Source organism: Lutra lutra, chromosome 1 (genome assembly GCF_902655055.1).
Source record: "Lutra lutra chromosome 1, mLutLut1.2, whole genome shotgun sequence".
Taxonomy (NCBI): domain Eukaryota; kingdom Metazoa; phylum Chordata; class Mammalia; order Carnivora; family Mustelidae; genus Lutra; species Lutra lutra.
Window position 1 is genome coordinate 2,114,625 of NC_062278.1, and position 15,607 is coordinate 2,130,231.

Consider the following 15,607-nt stretch of genomic DNA (forward strand, 5'->3'; position numbering starts at 1 on the left):
CCGGCCCAGGACTGGGGCCCCGAGCCCGCCTTTACCGTGTCCCGGCGGACAGAAGCGAGTGCGTGGTCCGAAAGGGCACGCTGAAGGTCAGAGCGATGACGGTGGAGTAGATGGACCACGGGCAGTCGATGGACACCTGAGAAGAAACACGGGGACGCACCTTCAGACCCCTGGCCTGGCCATGGCTGCCACCACACCGTCCACCCAGGCCAGCAGTGGCAGCCGACGTCCTGGACGGGGGGACGGCCTCGCCACCTCTTCTTCAGAAATCAAACCCCCGTGAGTCACACGTACAAAGGAGAAACATCAAGCTACGTACACAGACAAGAAAAATCAACACGGAGCGGCTGGCCGGCCGTGAGACACAGCGTGGTCTTGGCGCCCGCAGCCCCAGGACCCACTCGCGCTTCCCACACCAACAGCTGGACGCCGGACGTGTTCTCCGGCACTGTGGGAGGTGGGGACAGACGGCTTTCCGCCGTTCGGGGACGATCATGTGAGCAATGATTAACTACTGCAAAATTAAAGGAATTACCCAGTCACGCCACACAACAACGGGTATGAAACAGAAAAGCAGAGGCATCCGGCTGTTGAAACGCTGCCACAGCGAACAGGGTGTGCAGATCGCTTTTCAAGCAGCTGTTTTCATTTTCTTTGGGCAAATACCTGGTAGGGACACTGCTGGGTCCTACGGCAGTTCTATAACGTTCCGAGGACCCCCCTTCCATTCTGTTCTCCAGAGTGGCTGCCCAGTCTGCATTCCCGCCAACGGGGCACAAGGGTTCCCCTTTCTCTGCATCCTCACCAACCTTAGTGATGTCCAACATCTGCACATCGTCTCAGGAGAATACTCGGATCTTCTGCATGCGCTTTAATCAAATGTGGGGGATTCTGCTACTGAGTTAGAAAGTCCATTTTGTATTCTGGGTATGAACACCCCATCAAATATATGATTTGCAAGTATCTTCTCCCATTCTGTAGGCTGGCTTTTCATCGTCTCCTCTGCTGTGCCGAAGCTTTTTAGGTTGACGTAGTCTCAATAGTTCATTTTTGCTTTTGTTATCAGATCCGTAAAATAATTGCCAAGATCAGTATCAAGGAGCTTACCACATAAATCTTCTTCTAGGAGCTTTATGGTTTCAGGTCTTACCTTCTAGCTTTGAATCCACTTGAGTTAACTTTTTTTGAACAATTTAAGACAAGGGTCCAGCTTCGTTCTTTCGCATGTGGCTGACCAATTTTCCCAGCACCATTTATTTGAAGACATTGTCCTTTCCCCATTACACATTCCCGTCCTTTGTCTTAAATTAATTGATAGAATATACGTGGGTTTATTTCTGGGCTCTGTATTCTGGCCCATTGGTCTGTGCATCTGCATTTATGCCGCTACCAAGCTTTTGGACAACTACAGCTTCATAACATAGTCTGAAGTCCAGGAGCATGATGCCTCCAGCTTTGTTCTGATTGTTTTGGGTATCTGGGGTCTTTTGTGGTTTCATACATGCTTGAGGATTATTTGTTCCATTTCTACAAAAACTGCCTTTGGAACTTTGGGATTACACTGAATTTATATGTGGCTGGCTAGTATGGACATCTGAACAATATTAAATCTTCCAGTCCCTGAGCATAGAACATCTTTCCGTGTATTCGTGTCTTCCTCAATTTCTTTCATTAATGTCTTATAGTTTCCAATATGCACCTATTTCACCTCCTTGGCTAAATTCATTCCTAGGTATTTTATTCTTTTCGATGCAATTATAAATGAAATTGTTTGATTTCTTTCCAACAGTTCATTATTAGTATATAGAAACATAACAGATTTCTCATACTTATTTTGTATTCTGCAACTTTACTGGATTTATTTATTGATGAAGGTTTTTGATGTAGCAGTCTTTAGAACTTTATATACATAAAATATTATGCCATTTGCAAATAGTGACATTTTACTTCTTTCCTTCCAACTAGGATGACTTTTATTTCTTTTTCTTGCCCAACTGCTCTAGCAAGGACTTCTAGTACTACATTGAATAAAAGTGACAAGAGTGGGCAACCTTTGTCTTGTTCCAGATCTTAGAGGAAAGGCTTTCAGCTTTTCACCATTAAGCATATTAGCTGTGGGCTTGTCATATATGACCTTTATTATGTTGAGGTATGTTCCCTACATATCCATTTTAATCTCCTTACTAGTAATCTGTTCAGATTTTTTATCTCGTCATGATTCACTCTTGGTAAGTTGTACGTTCCCCGGAATTTATCCACTTCTTCTCGGTGCAATTTGTTGGCCTGCAGTCATCTATGGTAGTCTCTTGTGGTCCTTTTTCGCTTGTGTGTTAGCTGTAACATCTCTTTCACTTCTGATCTGAGTCCTCTCTCTATCTCTATCTTGGTGAGTCTAGCAAGAGGTTTGTCAGTTTCATCTTTTCAAAGAACCGGCTCTCGGTTTCACTGATCAAGTCTATTATCTCTTCAGTCTAATTCATTTATTTCTGCTGTAATGTTCATTTCCTTCCTTCTACAAACCTTGGGCTTCATTTGTTCTTCTTTTTCTAGTTCCTTAAGGTGTAAAATTAGGTTGTTTGAGGCTCCCCCTCTTTCTTGAAGTAGGCCTGTATTGCTACGAACGTCCCTCTTAGAATGGCTTTTGATGCATCTCATACATTTTGGTATGCTGCTCTTCTGTTTTCATCTGCCTCAGGGTAGGCTGTGATTTCTCTTGATTTCTTATTTTGGCCAACCAGCTGTTCAGTAGCATGTGGTTTAATCCCCACATGCCTGTGAATTTTCCAGTTTTCCTCATGTAATTAATCTCTAGTTTCCTATTGTTGGGCTCAGAAAAGATGCATGATGTGATTTCAACCCTCATAAACTTGTTAAGACTTGTTTCAGGGCATAATATACAATCTATCCTGGTGAAACGTTCCCTGCACACTTGAAAAGAATGTGTCTTCTGCCGCTTTTGGATGAACGTTCTGTAAATATCTGTTAAGTCCATCTGCTCTAATGTTTCACTTAAGACCAGTGTTTCCTTATTGATTTTCTGTCGATGTCTGTCTGGATCCATTGATGTAAATGGGGTATTAAATTCCTCTCTTACTGTACTGCTGTTTCTCCCTTTAGGTCTGCTCATACTTACTTTACATATTTAGGTGTTGCTGTGTTGGCTGCATAAATATCTACAAATGTTCTATCTTGTGGGATTGACCTTGCTATCATTATGTTACACTCTTGCCTCTCGTTACAGTCTTTGTTTCAAGGTCTATCTTATCTGATAGAAGTATAGCTGCTCCACAGTTCTTCTGGCTCCTTTAGGTTTTGGTTTCACTTTAGTCTGTGTGTGTCCTTGTGTCAAAAGTGCGTCTCTTCTAAGCAGTATATAGACGAGTCTTGATTTTTTTATCCGTTCAATTACTCCTTGTCTTCTGATTGCAGAACTTAGTCCACTTACATTTAAGTAGTTACTGAGAAGGCATATGCTTGTTGCCATTTTTGTTAATTGTTTTCTGTTTTTTAATTTTTATTTTATTTATTTGACAGAGAGCAAGCGCAAGCAGGGAAGCAGCAGACAGAGGGAGAAGCAGGCTCCCCACTGAGCGGGGAGCCCGATGCGGGGCTCGATCCCAGGACTCTGGGATGATGACCTGAGCCGAAGGCAGACACTTAACCCATTGAGCCCCCCAGGCGCCCCTTCTCACATTTCTTGTAGCTCCTCTCTGTTCCTTTCTTCTTCTCCGCTTTCTTCTTTGTGGTTTGATGACTTTCTCAGGCGGTATGCTTGTATTTCTTTATCTTTTGTAGGTTTGCCCCAGGTTTTTGCTTTGTGGCTAGCTACCATGAGGCTTACGTGTAACAACTTATGTTTGTAACAGTCTATTTTAAGTTGGTCATAACTTAAAAGTTTCTAAAGCTCAACGTTTTTACTCTCCCTCACCCCCACATTTGATGTTTTGATGTCCCACTGTACATTCTTTTATCTGTGTTCTTTAATTATTATAATCATAGTTATTTTTTACTTCCTATGTCTTTTAACCTTCGTCCTAGCTTTTTAAGTGCTTAACCCACTACTTTTACTATATATTCAACTTTCCAGTGAGATTTATTCTTTCACACGTACTCTTGGGACACCCTTTCTTTTCAGCTTAAAGAAGAACATTCCTTGAAGGCCGTGTTAGTGGTGATGAACTCTTGAGCTTTTGTTTCTCCGGAAAACACTTTACATCTTCACTTCTGAATGATCGCTTTGCCGGGGAGAGTTATCTTGGTTGGAGGTTTTCCTTTCAGCACTGAGTACATCGTGCCACTCTCTCTGGCCTGCAGAGTTTCTGCTGGAAAATCTGCTGACAGACTTAGGGGGTTTCTTTTTAAGTAATAAGCTGCTTTTCTCTCGCTGCTGTTGTTTTTATCCTCCTTCCATGGCCTACCCTACCCTCATCTGCTGCTTTTAAGATTCGCTCCTGGTCTTCAATTTTTGACATGTAATTGTAAAGTGTCTTGGTGTGGGTCTCTCTGGGTTCCTCTTACTTGAAACTCTCTGGGCATCTTGCATCTGGATGTCTGTTTCCTTTTCCAGATTAGGGAAGTTTTCAGCCATTACTTCTTCAAGGAGATTTCTGACCCTTTCTCTCTGTCTTCTTCTTCTGGAAGCCTGGTGATCCAAGCATTAGTCTGTCTGATGCTGTCCTATTAGTCTCTAAGCTATCTTTGCTTTTTTTTTTTTTTTTTTTCATTCTTTTTTCTTTTTGCTGCTCTGAGTTCCACTCCTTGACTTTGAGCTGTCTGGTCCTTTCTTCTGCTTCACCTTCACTGTATTTCAGTCAGCTGTGCTCTGTGACGTCGATCTGGTACATTCTTCTGCTTCCCACCTCCTTGTTGAAGTTGTGTTCATCCATTTTCTCCCATTTGGTGAGCATCTTCATGAGCAGGACTTTGAACTCCTTTTTAGGTAGCTGCTTATCTCCATTTCATTAAGATTTTTTCCCCTGAGGTTTTAGCTTGTTCTTCATTCCTGGAACATGTGCCTCTGCTGCTTCATCCTGCTGGACTCTCTGTGTCTACATAGCAGACAGCACAACTGCCGTCCCGGTCTGAAAGGAGCAGCCTAGTGTGGGAGATGAGCCTCAGCATTCGCTCCTGTCCCAATTCTTGGCTGTTGTCCAAACCTTTGTGCTGTCAGGACCTGCTGACTTTTTAATCCCTTCTAGCAACTGAGGGGTGTGCCAAGACTTGTCACTGTCCTGGAGGGGAGGATCCCAGCCCCTAGATTCAGGATGACTGGAAGCCAGACACACAGGCAGCAGCCTTCTAAAGTGCAAATACGTATAGTTCTGTGGGACCAGGAGTGTGCAGTTCGACCTTTGGGTGAAAAGGCTCTCAGAACTGACATTTGTGTTACAAGACATGGACAAAGCTGAAGAAGCACAATGGCAGTGACACATTCCTTGAGCTAAGGACGGTGGCTCTGGGACCGAAGTCACGATCTCTCAAATAACTGTCAATAAACACCAACATCAAAGCATAAAATGACAGCGCTTCCTCTGTGCCAAGCTCGATGTAACGTTCTAGTGGACAGAAACCCAAGCACACGGACACAGAAGTCGCACTAGCCTGTGTACCAAGACAAACGGACTACAGACCCAAACTGACTTCCCCATTCTAGGCAAACATCCTATCTCCTACAATGAACTGTCCTGCCCTCTTGAGCTGGTGTAGACAACTTAGAGCCTGCCTGGCCTGTCTTTGGTCCTTGCAAGCGTACCCTTTATCTAAGAAGGGGGATTCAAAGAGACAAATGCCAAACCCAGCGAGGGGATGTGGACTCAGGAGTGGGAAATCTGAGCACAAGGCATCTCTCAGGCGCCGTCTCTCGGAACAAGCGCGACCGGCAAAGGCCACGAGCACGGGCGGCACCCTCCTGGCCCCTCCTTACTTTGTGGTCCATGGTAGCCATGCAGTGGCCAGCTCTGGGTGTGTCCTTATGCTTCCTGTGGGGCTCTGTCGTCCCCAGCGTGCTGCTATCTCCTCCAGTTACTGGAGCTGAAGGTAAAGACAGAACTTCCAGTTCAAATTCAATCATGTGGTACGCAGGAGCAGCGGGCAGACTGATGCTCGTGACCTTGTCAGACGACTGGACCCGGAGCAACACATCAGAAGCCTTTTCTAGTAAAGAGAGAGAAAGTCACTTCTAACACGTTCCGTGTGTGTCCTTGCTCCTCGTCCTTCTGGCAGTGACGGGCCCAGCGGAGTCGTCCCCACCCAATTCCCACTGCTCCTGCGCACTGGCAAGAGTGTATCCAGGAAGGATGAAGGTGGGCGGGCAGAGGTCGGAGAACAAGGAACAATACCCTCTCAGATACTGATACCGCATAAGCTGGTGGCCTGGAGACCAGACACGGTCACTAAGTCCGAAGACAGAAAAGGGACACTTTCCGTGTGGCCCGCCACGTGCTGTGTGTGTCCCTGCACGACATGATCCCACTCCATTCCGCCAGCAGACCGGCTCCCACCCAGAAGGGGAGCGGCACCCTTCCCTCTCCATCCCTCATGCCTGGGGACCAGGGGAGACGGGACTCTTCTAGGGCTTCTGGCCAGCACCTAAAAAGGCTGATTCGTTCCCACTTGTTGGCCAGGGGGATTGGGGAGGTGGCAGGTGACTGCAGGCTGGCAAGGCGCCCTCCTGGAGCAGGGAGCCAGTCCGTGATGCTGCACTATAAGGCCTTAGTAAGGTCAGCCCTGCCTGGCCTCCAGGCCTACACCAGCTCTTCGTCCCAGATATGATGGCCCGCCCAGGGTCAGGCTCCCAGCCCAGCGACAGGCAGGACACGGCCATGAAAGAGCGGCAGGGAGAAGCGATCCTCAGACACCACCCGAGACCACGGCCGCCTCACACCCTCACGGTGCAGGACAACGGTGAGAGTCCGCCTTTGCCGGGTGACGGCCACCTCACCTCTCGTGTTGGAGTAGATCACTGCTCTGTTTTCCGTGTGACACAGGATGAGCATGGCTTCTGCGTTGCTCAGCTGGAGGCTGTCGCCGTTTTTTACCGTATAATGGCCCGTAGTGACAGTGAACTTCACCTTCTGAGGAATACCAGCCAAAAGGCTATCTGAAGGGAAGAAGACAGCAGTCAGCACCACCATCAGTCCGCAGCGGCCTCGTGAGGTCACAAGGGCGCTCTGCTGCTTGTCACAGCAGACCTGTCCCCTGTAAACAGTCCACAGGTCACTCCCAGTTCCACCCACCAGCCTCGCTTTTCATCTCGGGCACACGGACGCGGAGTTGCGGGGGCGCCTGCTGGGAACGAGAGGCCCCAAGTCTTATCGGCACCGAAGATAGAGTTGGGGCTCCCGGGGGCAAGCATGTCTCTGAATTCACCCGCCGATACATCAGTGAGGGAGAAGCAGACAAAGAACACGGAAGAACAGACTAACGGAATCGCATGTACTGTCCGTGCTATTCGGAACTGTTCCCAGCCTTGTCAGGTTAGGCCTTCCGGACCTTTGGTTCAGAAACCGCCGGGTGGATCGGGTGGCTACTGCCTTCCCCCAGTCGAGAACGAGGGGCAGAGATGGGCTGAGCTGTCAAGAGTCCCGTGCCAGGACAGGCAGAAGCAAGGAGGCGAGAGATCGGAACCCAGGAGGAGGAGCAGACAGGTGAGAGGGACGCAGAGGCACAAGTGAGAACGGGAGCGAGGGACCGCGCACGGCTAGTCCCCAATCTGGCTCGGGGCGTCCCAGGCCCTCGAGCAGCGGTGCCCGGCTCCTCTCACAAGCGGTCCCGACGGAACCGTCCGACAGGCTGTCCGGCATCTGAGGGCCTTTCCCAGTAGCCGTGGGAGACTTCTACAATCAGAACAGTAGGGACCATGGAGAGATGAACTAGAAATAAAGTGCTTTCCTTGAATTTCTTCCCAAATAGAAGAAACGAGCCAAATAAACACACCCCACTCGGCCCGAGAGACCGAGAGACTTAGTCACTAGTGCCTGACACGTCAAGTGCCACGTGGGGTTCACTAATCTGCTTACACCAACTCCTCCCAATTTTCAGACTTGACCCGAGGACAGCAGCTCTGGACCGGGCTCGCCCGTGCAGGGGCGCACACCCGGCCGGGCCCCCGCGGCGCACTCACCGGCCAGCGGCTCCACGTGTAGCTGCGGCTCCTGCGAGTACACATCGTACTGCACCAGCGGGTAGAGGTGCGGCAGCACGAACCACACTGGGCCCACCGAGGCGCACAGCTGCCGCAGCGTGTATGTTCCGGGCTCCCTGGCCTAGGGTCAAAGTCGCATGTTGTGACAGTCAGCCCCCGCCCTTGTGACGGGTTCCCAGGGGAGGCTGCACCCCCGTCTCTGGGAAACGCCCGTTGCTCTCCCCCTCTCCTGCCTACCCTGCGGCTCTGGGCCCCCACCTCGGCACGTGGGCTGTCCCCCAGCGCCCTCCGAGTCTCTCACGGGGGTCTTCTCAGTAACAGATGCTTAAACCTGCCTTTCTGCTTCCAAGAACGTGTTTTCAATTTCATACACATCATCTGTGGCATTGTTTTCCGCAAAGCGTCTCACGGGACCTTCAGCACGGGCTCTGAGCCCTGCGCCGAGCCTCGGCCACTGCGCCCGGGACCACAGCCGAGCCCTCCTCGGTCAGCGGGACCCAGTCAGCGGGACTCACAGGGAGCACCGAGGGAAGGTGGGTATCAGAGCGGGCTCCGAGCCGCTGTTCCGACATCCATGTGGCCCACGAAAGGAAAGCCACCGAGTGGAACACAGAACTGGGCCACCTCCTCTAAAGGGTCATTTCAACAAATGAGGGTATATTTTAATACAGAGGAAAAAAACTCTAAGTCCAGCGAGAGCAAAAATAATTACCCACATTAAGAACTTCTTTCAAAATCTATGAGCTGTCGTAACACCAGGTTAAGAGTCAAGGATTTCGTAAAATCTCAGCATATTTGTCCTTGAGGATGTACACAAAAGCCAGGGTAAGGCACAGCGCCAACAGCTCTGGCGAGCTCGAGACCCTTCCTGAGCGTCTTCAAAGTCGCCCACACCCCCACGTACCTGCGTCCTGAACGTTATCCTGTTGGGCCCCGGCTCCAGGATCACGTCGCTACATTTGAGCACGTGGGCCCCGTCCTCCAGAGCCACGCCTGAGGGTGTCTCCAGAGAAGTGCTGCTCTCCTGCCTTCTCAGCAGCATGTGGACATTTTTGCATATGATCCCTGTCGTGTTCAAGGAATTGTCAGAGGGACTCCTCTCGAACATCTCGTACAGCTCCAGTGCCGGCAAGTTGTTCTGGCTGGCGGGGAGGGGGGAGGTCTCCGCGGGAAAGGTAACGACCCCGTTGGCCACCTTGTGCTTGGTGAGCCACTCGGCCGTCTTCCGGTAGTTGTTCTTCTCGATGCTGAAGTGGACGTTCATGGCGATCTGCTCCACGCGGACGGGGATGGGCATCTGGCTGCACAAGGTTATGTCCACGGAGAGAACGCCGCCCACGTGGACCACGGTGTTGGACGGGGTAAAATGCAGATCTCGCAGGTGTGCGAAACAATGCAGAGGGAGTACGATCTTCTGACCTGCAAACGCACATCACCACGAGTTACTCGCCATGGCTCGCTCTAGGCCGCCTCCGGCCGGCAGGGCTTGATCTCCCCGGGGACCTGCTGGAGCACACCCAACACGACAGGCCAACGGGCCAGGCTAGTCAAAAGAGACGGATGCAAACCTCCCAACCCCACAGCATCTTCACACTCCAGAACGTGCTACCCGGTCAAAGGTAGAACATAACCTCGATCTTAGAGAGGCCCCAGGAAATCACAATGTCTGAAGAGATTCAGCTACGCTCTGTTCTGGCAAACCTAAGAGAAAACAGGTCCGTTAACACCTAAATTTCAAATCCATATTTGTCAACAGTCCGATTCTTGGAGCTGCTTCAGAGAATTCCACCCATTTCCCAACTACATAAAGAAATTACCAAGTATGGGTGTCTACGTTCCCCCCATGTATCCGGAAATCAAGCCAGGTGCTCACCAGCCTGTGAAGTCAGCCAATTAAGTGGGGAGCCCTGCCTCCCGGACCCTAAGCCTCGCAGCCCTCTCTGGCCTCCTTTCTGTAGGCACCCAGCTTGAGAGCCACAAGGCTGCCAGACTAGTCGGTCGGCGTTTTTGAGCACGAATCTACTAAAGGCAGGACTTGCAGACACCAGTGTGGACGCACCCGTCACGGAGTATCTTATTCGTACGGAGACCTTGAGGGACGCGGCAGGAGAAGCACGCATGCCCAGGCTCACACACACGTCACATAAAGCAGACACGGCCCACGGCTCTACCGACGACCGCTGGGGTACATTTAAGAATCTGAAAAGACCAGCCAGTGCCACCTGCTCCTGAGAAGACCACGCAGACAGCTTGGCGTGAGGACGCAACACCCCCGTGGTCAGTGGCCCCCGCTACCTAAGGCCATGTCTTCGGAAGCACTGGCTGTCAGGGAGTTAGTGACTGCCAGGGGCCGTGCTGGGGAAGTGGGCGTCCCAGCCCCCAGGGTGCCAGTGCGCGCAGCCGGTCCTCTGGGAGACGCCTGGGCAGGAGGAGTTCGTGTCTTTATCCAAGGAGATACCAGAGTGCTCCCTCTCGATCTCCTCTCAGCCCTCCCCAGCCCAAGCCCAGCCCATGTTTGTCTCTGTCTATCCCACGGCCACGTCAGGGCAAGTCAGGAAGGGACACAGTGTCAGAAACCAACTATGCCGGCACCTTGACCTTGGACATCCAGCCTCCAAAGCCAGGAGCAATCGCGCTGTTGTTCAAGCACCCGGTCCGTGGCACCCTGCGACAGCAGTCCAAGGGGACCGAGGCAGGAACGACTTTGAACAGGCACTCTTCTGGACAAACAGAACACGGGTAGCTGAATGTCACATGAGCTGAGCTCCCCACACAGCACCATCTGCTAAATATACCTGCCAGATCGTTAGCCCAAACCTGGGCCGCTCAGACCTACCTTCCCCGGGGGGATGCTCCTATGAGGAGACGCTCAACCAATTCCAGAAGGTGGGAAGGTCTACGAGCTAACTGGCCCGATGTCTCTTACAAAGTCAGCGTCTGACAACCCACATGTCACACAGCTGAATGGATAAACAGCGTGTGGTCCGTCCACACAACGGACCGATGCTCAGCCATAAAGACAAATGAAGCACTGACCCAGGCTTCGACACAGTGAGTCTCGACACCATGATGCTCGGTGACAGAGCAGATCACAAAGGACCACTACGGTATGGGTTCCACCTACACGAGACAGGTGGAAGGTGCCAGGGGCTGGCGGGGGCAGCGATAGGAGGAAGGCTGGGAAGAAATAAGTATGGGGCTGCTTTTGGCAGGAGTAAGAATGTTCTAGAATTGACTATAGAGTGATGGCTACACATACGTATGTGAATACACTAAAAGCCACTGAACTATACACTGCAAATGGGTGAATTCCACCCAATAAAGCTGGTATGTTAGGAAATGAAACAGAGATGGGAAGAAGTGCTCTAAGTTAAAAGAGAACCGAGGTGTAACACTCTGAGGTGGCACATAGTCCCAGACTGGCCTCCAGCAAATGTAATTCACAGACACATTTTTTGAGTCGCTGAGGAAGAGTGGAAGGAAGATAGGCCACTAGCAGCTCAAGCGAGAACCCTGTTCTCTGGGGTCTGGGGGCGCCCCTGGCGTCAGAAGGCCATGCGAGGCGGCCCCAGGGTGGCATTGTGACACGCGGTGTGGGTCACGGAAAGCCCAGTAGCAAGACAGCAGACGCAGGTTTGGTGCAGCGTGGCTCAGTCGAGCCGGTGAGCGAGCAGCACACACCGGGTCAGCCCTGCCAGCTTCCCAGAGCATCTGGAAATTTCACAACAAGGAGTTGGAAACCTCACTCGGACCTGGGCTGTCAGCCGGTAAAGCAGAGTATCTCTCAGAAAGACAAGGGATAGACCCCACCAGCTCTCACTCATACGTGGAATTTAAGAAACAAAACAAAGGAACAAACAAAACAACAGATTCCTAAGTATAGAACAAAGCGGTGGCTGCTGGGGAGGCGGGGGGAAGAGTACACCCGTCACGGGGGGCGGGGGGGCCCACTGAGCCCCGCGGAGAGGTCCGGACTCAGCACACCGTACCTGAAACTAACAGAACACCGCACAAGAACTAGATTTCAACATAAACAAACAAACAAAAACTTTTTTTAAAAAAAGGTTCTTAAAAAAAAAAAAGGTTCTTAGCAGCCCCCGAAGAGCAAGTCTGACCTGGGCTGTCTGTGCGGCGGCTGGCAAAGCTGAGTATCTGTTGGCAGAAGTGTCTCCGCTCCTCCTCCGTCAGGTGGTGGTCGCTGGCCAAAAGGCTACTGGTCTGAAGGTAGCTGCGGGGAGAGTCAAGGGGTCTGGCAAAAGGACCCCACCCTGAGTGGTGCTGGGCGCCTGCGGCTCCATGGTCCGCAGGGCCTCCAGGGGCAGCCCAGTGGGGACTCTCCCTTTTGTCTCAGTTATTAGGAACTCAGAAAGGCCGGACATGTGGACGAGGCACCTCACTTCCATGTGACACGGGACAGCAGCGCAAGGCAGGCTTTTTCCCTCTATGAGGTGCTTACTGAACACTTCCCGTGGGCGCCGCTGCCTAGGACAGACAGACAGACAGCACGTCTCGCACTGCACGGCAACGCCACACTTAAAGGATACTTCTCAGTCTGTCCGAGATGCTTCTGACATTCAGCGAGCTGCTTCCTTGTGTGAGTGATCGGGAGAGCCCAGCCCTCGGCCAGGTAATTTTTCAGTGCTCCTTGAAGATAGATTTCTGCCTTCTGTGGAGACTTCTTCCTCCTTGCAAATCGACAAACAGAAGCTTTCGTCACGGTTCATGGTCACCACGACTGGCCCGCCACCTTCTACACGTGCACACCACGCCACTGCACCATCCTGGTCCTTCCCTGACGCTCCCAGGGGAGGGGTGTGCAAGCGGACCCGACAGCCGGGCTCTGATCGGCCCACACGGTGCACCCGGCATCCTACACTCGCCGCAGAGCTTCCACAGGGAATCTCAGCAGGAGGAAGTAAAGGCCACGGCTCAGTATTTTGAGCTGAACCACAAGGACAGCAAGGGCAGAGCAAGGTGGGGCCTGCGCACAGGGACACAGCCTGTCAGCCAGGGGAGGCTGAAGTCTGCACCCGGTGCCGCACAGCGCAGTCCGGATGGCCCGACTGCGAGTGCAGCTGGGAATGACTCGGAAACCCAGGGCAGCAGCCCTGAGCGGCCTTCAGAGCGTTCCAGAGAACCACAAAGAGTTTAAAGAGCCATACCCAGCACCCAAGAGAGGACCTTCCAGTCCCGATTTCGACCTTCAAGCTGTCCAGAACAAAACCAAGTTTAAAGCACAACTGAGGAGAGCCAGCTGAAGGCTCAGGGACGCGAGGGACCCATGCCCCCTGCGGGGCCGCCACAAGTGCATGGACGGAGGCCGACACGGAGCCAGCGCTCACCCCTTCCGGGCTCCCTGGGGGGATACACCTCTGTGCTCTGCGCTACTCTCAGAGGGATGAGAGTTCTATGCGCCCACGTTTCAAAGGGGTCGGAAGCTTCGATTCTTCTTGTTACTATCTGTGGTCAAAGACTCTCACGTCCAGAGCAGGGGCCCTAAAGGCCGTCCCTCAGCCCCCCGAGACGGGAGGCCAGCAGCCCCCCGGCGAGTCAAGCCGGAACCAGGACCCGAGGCTCCGATGACCACGCCAGTGCCATCCCCCAGGGCTGAGAACGCACTGGCGTCCACGCAGGCTCAGCTCCTAGCAGCGGAGGACGCGGCCCTCTGGCCCACAGACTGAACACGCCTCCTCTTCCCCACACGGACACTCAGCTGTGCCAGTCCGAGCCCTGACTGCCCATCACCGGGCGTGTGACTGGCCAGCCGCCCCAGCCACGTCTGGGAAGCCAGCAAGCTCACTCAGAGGCCCCCGAACCCCTCCGCAGCTGCTTGTGGCAGTTCAATATTCTTCTGGTCTCAGCTAATAAAAGTACTTTAGTACAGATGGCCAGACAGCATTTCAAGCACACACTTGAGAAGACTTAAAAGTCTTTTCCCTTCGAATTTCTATTCCTTTCCAGGGTTCTGAATGCCAATTACACTGCCAGCCAGGCTTTCTTCCCTTCGATAGGCTGATTTTATCAAACCCGTGAGAAAAACACGAAGTTCTGAGTCTTCTCTCCAGCACCCACAGCGGGGGTGAGCCTGGGGACGTTCGCAGCCTGTGCACACCATCGCCCCCTCGGCCCAGAGCAGCCTACTCGTGCGCACAGAACACGCGCGGGGACTGTAGTCGCTGACCCCCAGGCTTTCCGTCTGCCCATGAGGCAAGTGACGCGAACCAGAGAAAATGCCACAGGAGAGACTATTTCAGAATCTGCACCCCAATTTATGCCACAGGATAAAAACTCCCATTTCCTCCCAATCCTTTCATTAAATAAAACTATAATACTAGCTATCATGTATGTTTTAACACCACCTGCATATAGAAGTACGTTACAGTGGGGCGCCTGCGTGGCTCAGCAGGTTAAGCCTCTGCCTTTGGCTCAGGTCACGGTCTCAGAGTCCTGGAACTGAGTCCCGCATCGGGCTCCCTGCTCAGCGAGGAGCCTACCTCCCCCTCTCTCTACCTGCTGCTCTGCCTGCTTGTGATCTCTGTCAAATAAGTAAATATCATCTTTTTAAAAAGTACATTACATTAGTTTAATTAAATAAAAGAAACAAAGATCAGTGACAGGTATTGAGGATAACAAGCTGACGATCTCTCCCTGTGGTTTTCAGGAGAAATGGAGAAGAGAAAAAAAAAAAAAAAAAAAAAAAGCTGATGCCAGCGGGCTGAGAGGTCCTGCATTTTTCATTCTACACATTTATGAACCTTCACAGTAACCGCACACGACAGGCCCGCTCGTACTGCACACGGGCATGTCTGAAACTCCAAGAAGCACGCATGGTCAATTACATGTAAAACTCGGCCAGGTCCTTCCCGACGAGCCTGGCGGAGCGGGTCCTCCCGACGCTCGTGTGCATCTCGATGGCGGCGTGGGACAGGTCCTGTGGGAAAGGAGATGCCCGCGTCAGCCCGAACTTCACCACCGCACAAATCTGACACTGACTCACCGATGCTGAAGCAGAAGACCTTGCTCTCAACATTACTATTCACCTCGCATCTGCATTCGTGTTTTTACGGAACGTGTGATTTATACAAAGTCGTTCACGTGCACACAAATTACAAAGCGTAGTAAGAACCGAAACACGAACTCGGCGGGCAGAGAATATTTAACTTCTCAAGGTACTTTCCGAACATGGGCAACATTTTTACGATTTTTCTCACGTTTTGGGTAACAGGGACAAAAATGCTCTCTCAACGGCTCCCAAACTCCCTGTGCATCAGGAGTGCAGCCGGCCCCCCCAGCTCCTGCCCCACTGTGCTTCCCACGGGCTCTCCGAATCGAAATCTTTTAAAAATCAAGCACAACACCTCGGTTCGAGTCTAAAGCATTTTTTTTGTACATAGAAACCCATTCATTACCATTCCCTGCAATTCCTATTCTACTGAGCGAGCACTGCCACTTGGAACAAAATTA

At 51.6% G+C, this 15,607-nt stretch overlaps 1 protein-coding gene across 5 annotated transcripts in view; it reads right to left on the minus strand.

Moving 5' to 3' along the window:
* The window catches only part of TRAPPC10 (trafficking protein particle complex subunit 10), a 76,477-nt gene that overhangs the window by 8,881 nt on the left and 51,989 nt on the right, over positions 1-15,607 (minus strand). For all 5 annotated transcript variants that reach the window (XM_047718684.1, XM_047718724.1, XM_047718716.1 and 2 more), the window contains 8 exons: positions 14,983-15,074; positions 12,688-12,828; positions 12,259-12,371; positions 9,048-9,562; positions 8,123-8,264; positions 6,941-7,099; positions 5,924-6,153; positions 36-136 (listed from right to left, as the gene is read on the minus strand). In XM_047718684.1, coding sequence (XP_047574640.1) covers positions 36-136; positions 5,924-6,153; positions 6,941-7,099; positions 8,123-8,264; positions 9,048-9,562; positions 12,259-12,371; positions 12,688-12,828; positions 14,983-15,074 — 1,493 coding nt within the window. The remainder of the gene's footprint in view (positions 1-35; positions 137-5,923; positions 6,154-6,940; positions 7,100-8,122; positions 8,265-9,047; positions 9,563-12,258; positions 12,372-12,687; positions 12,829-14,982; positions 15,075-15,607) is intronic.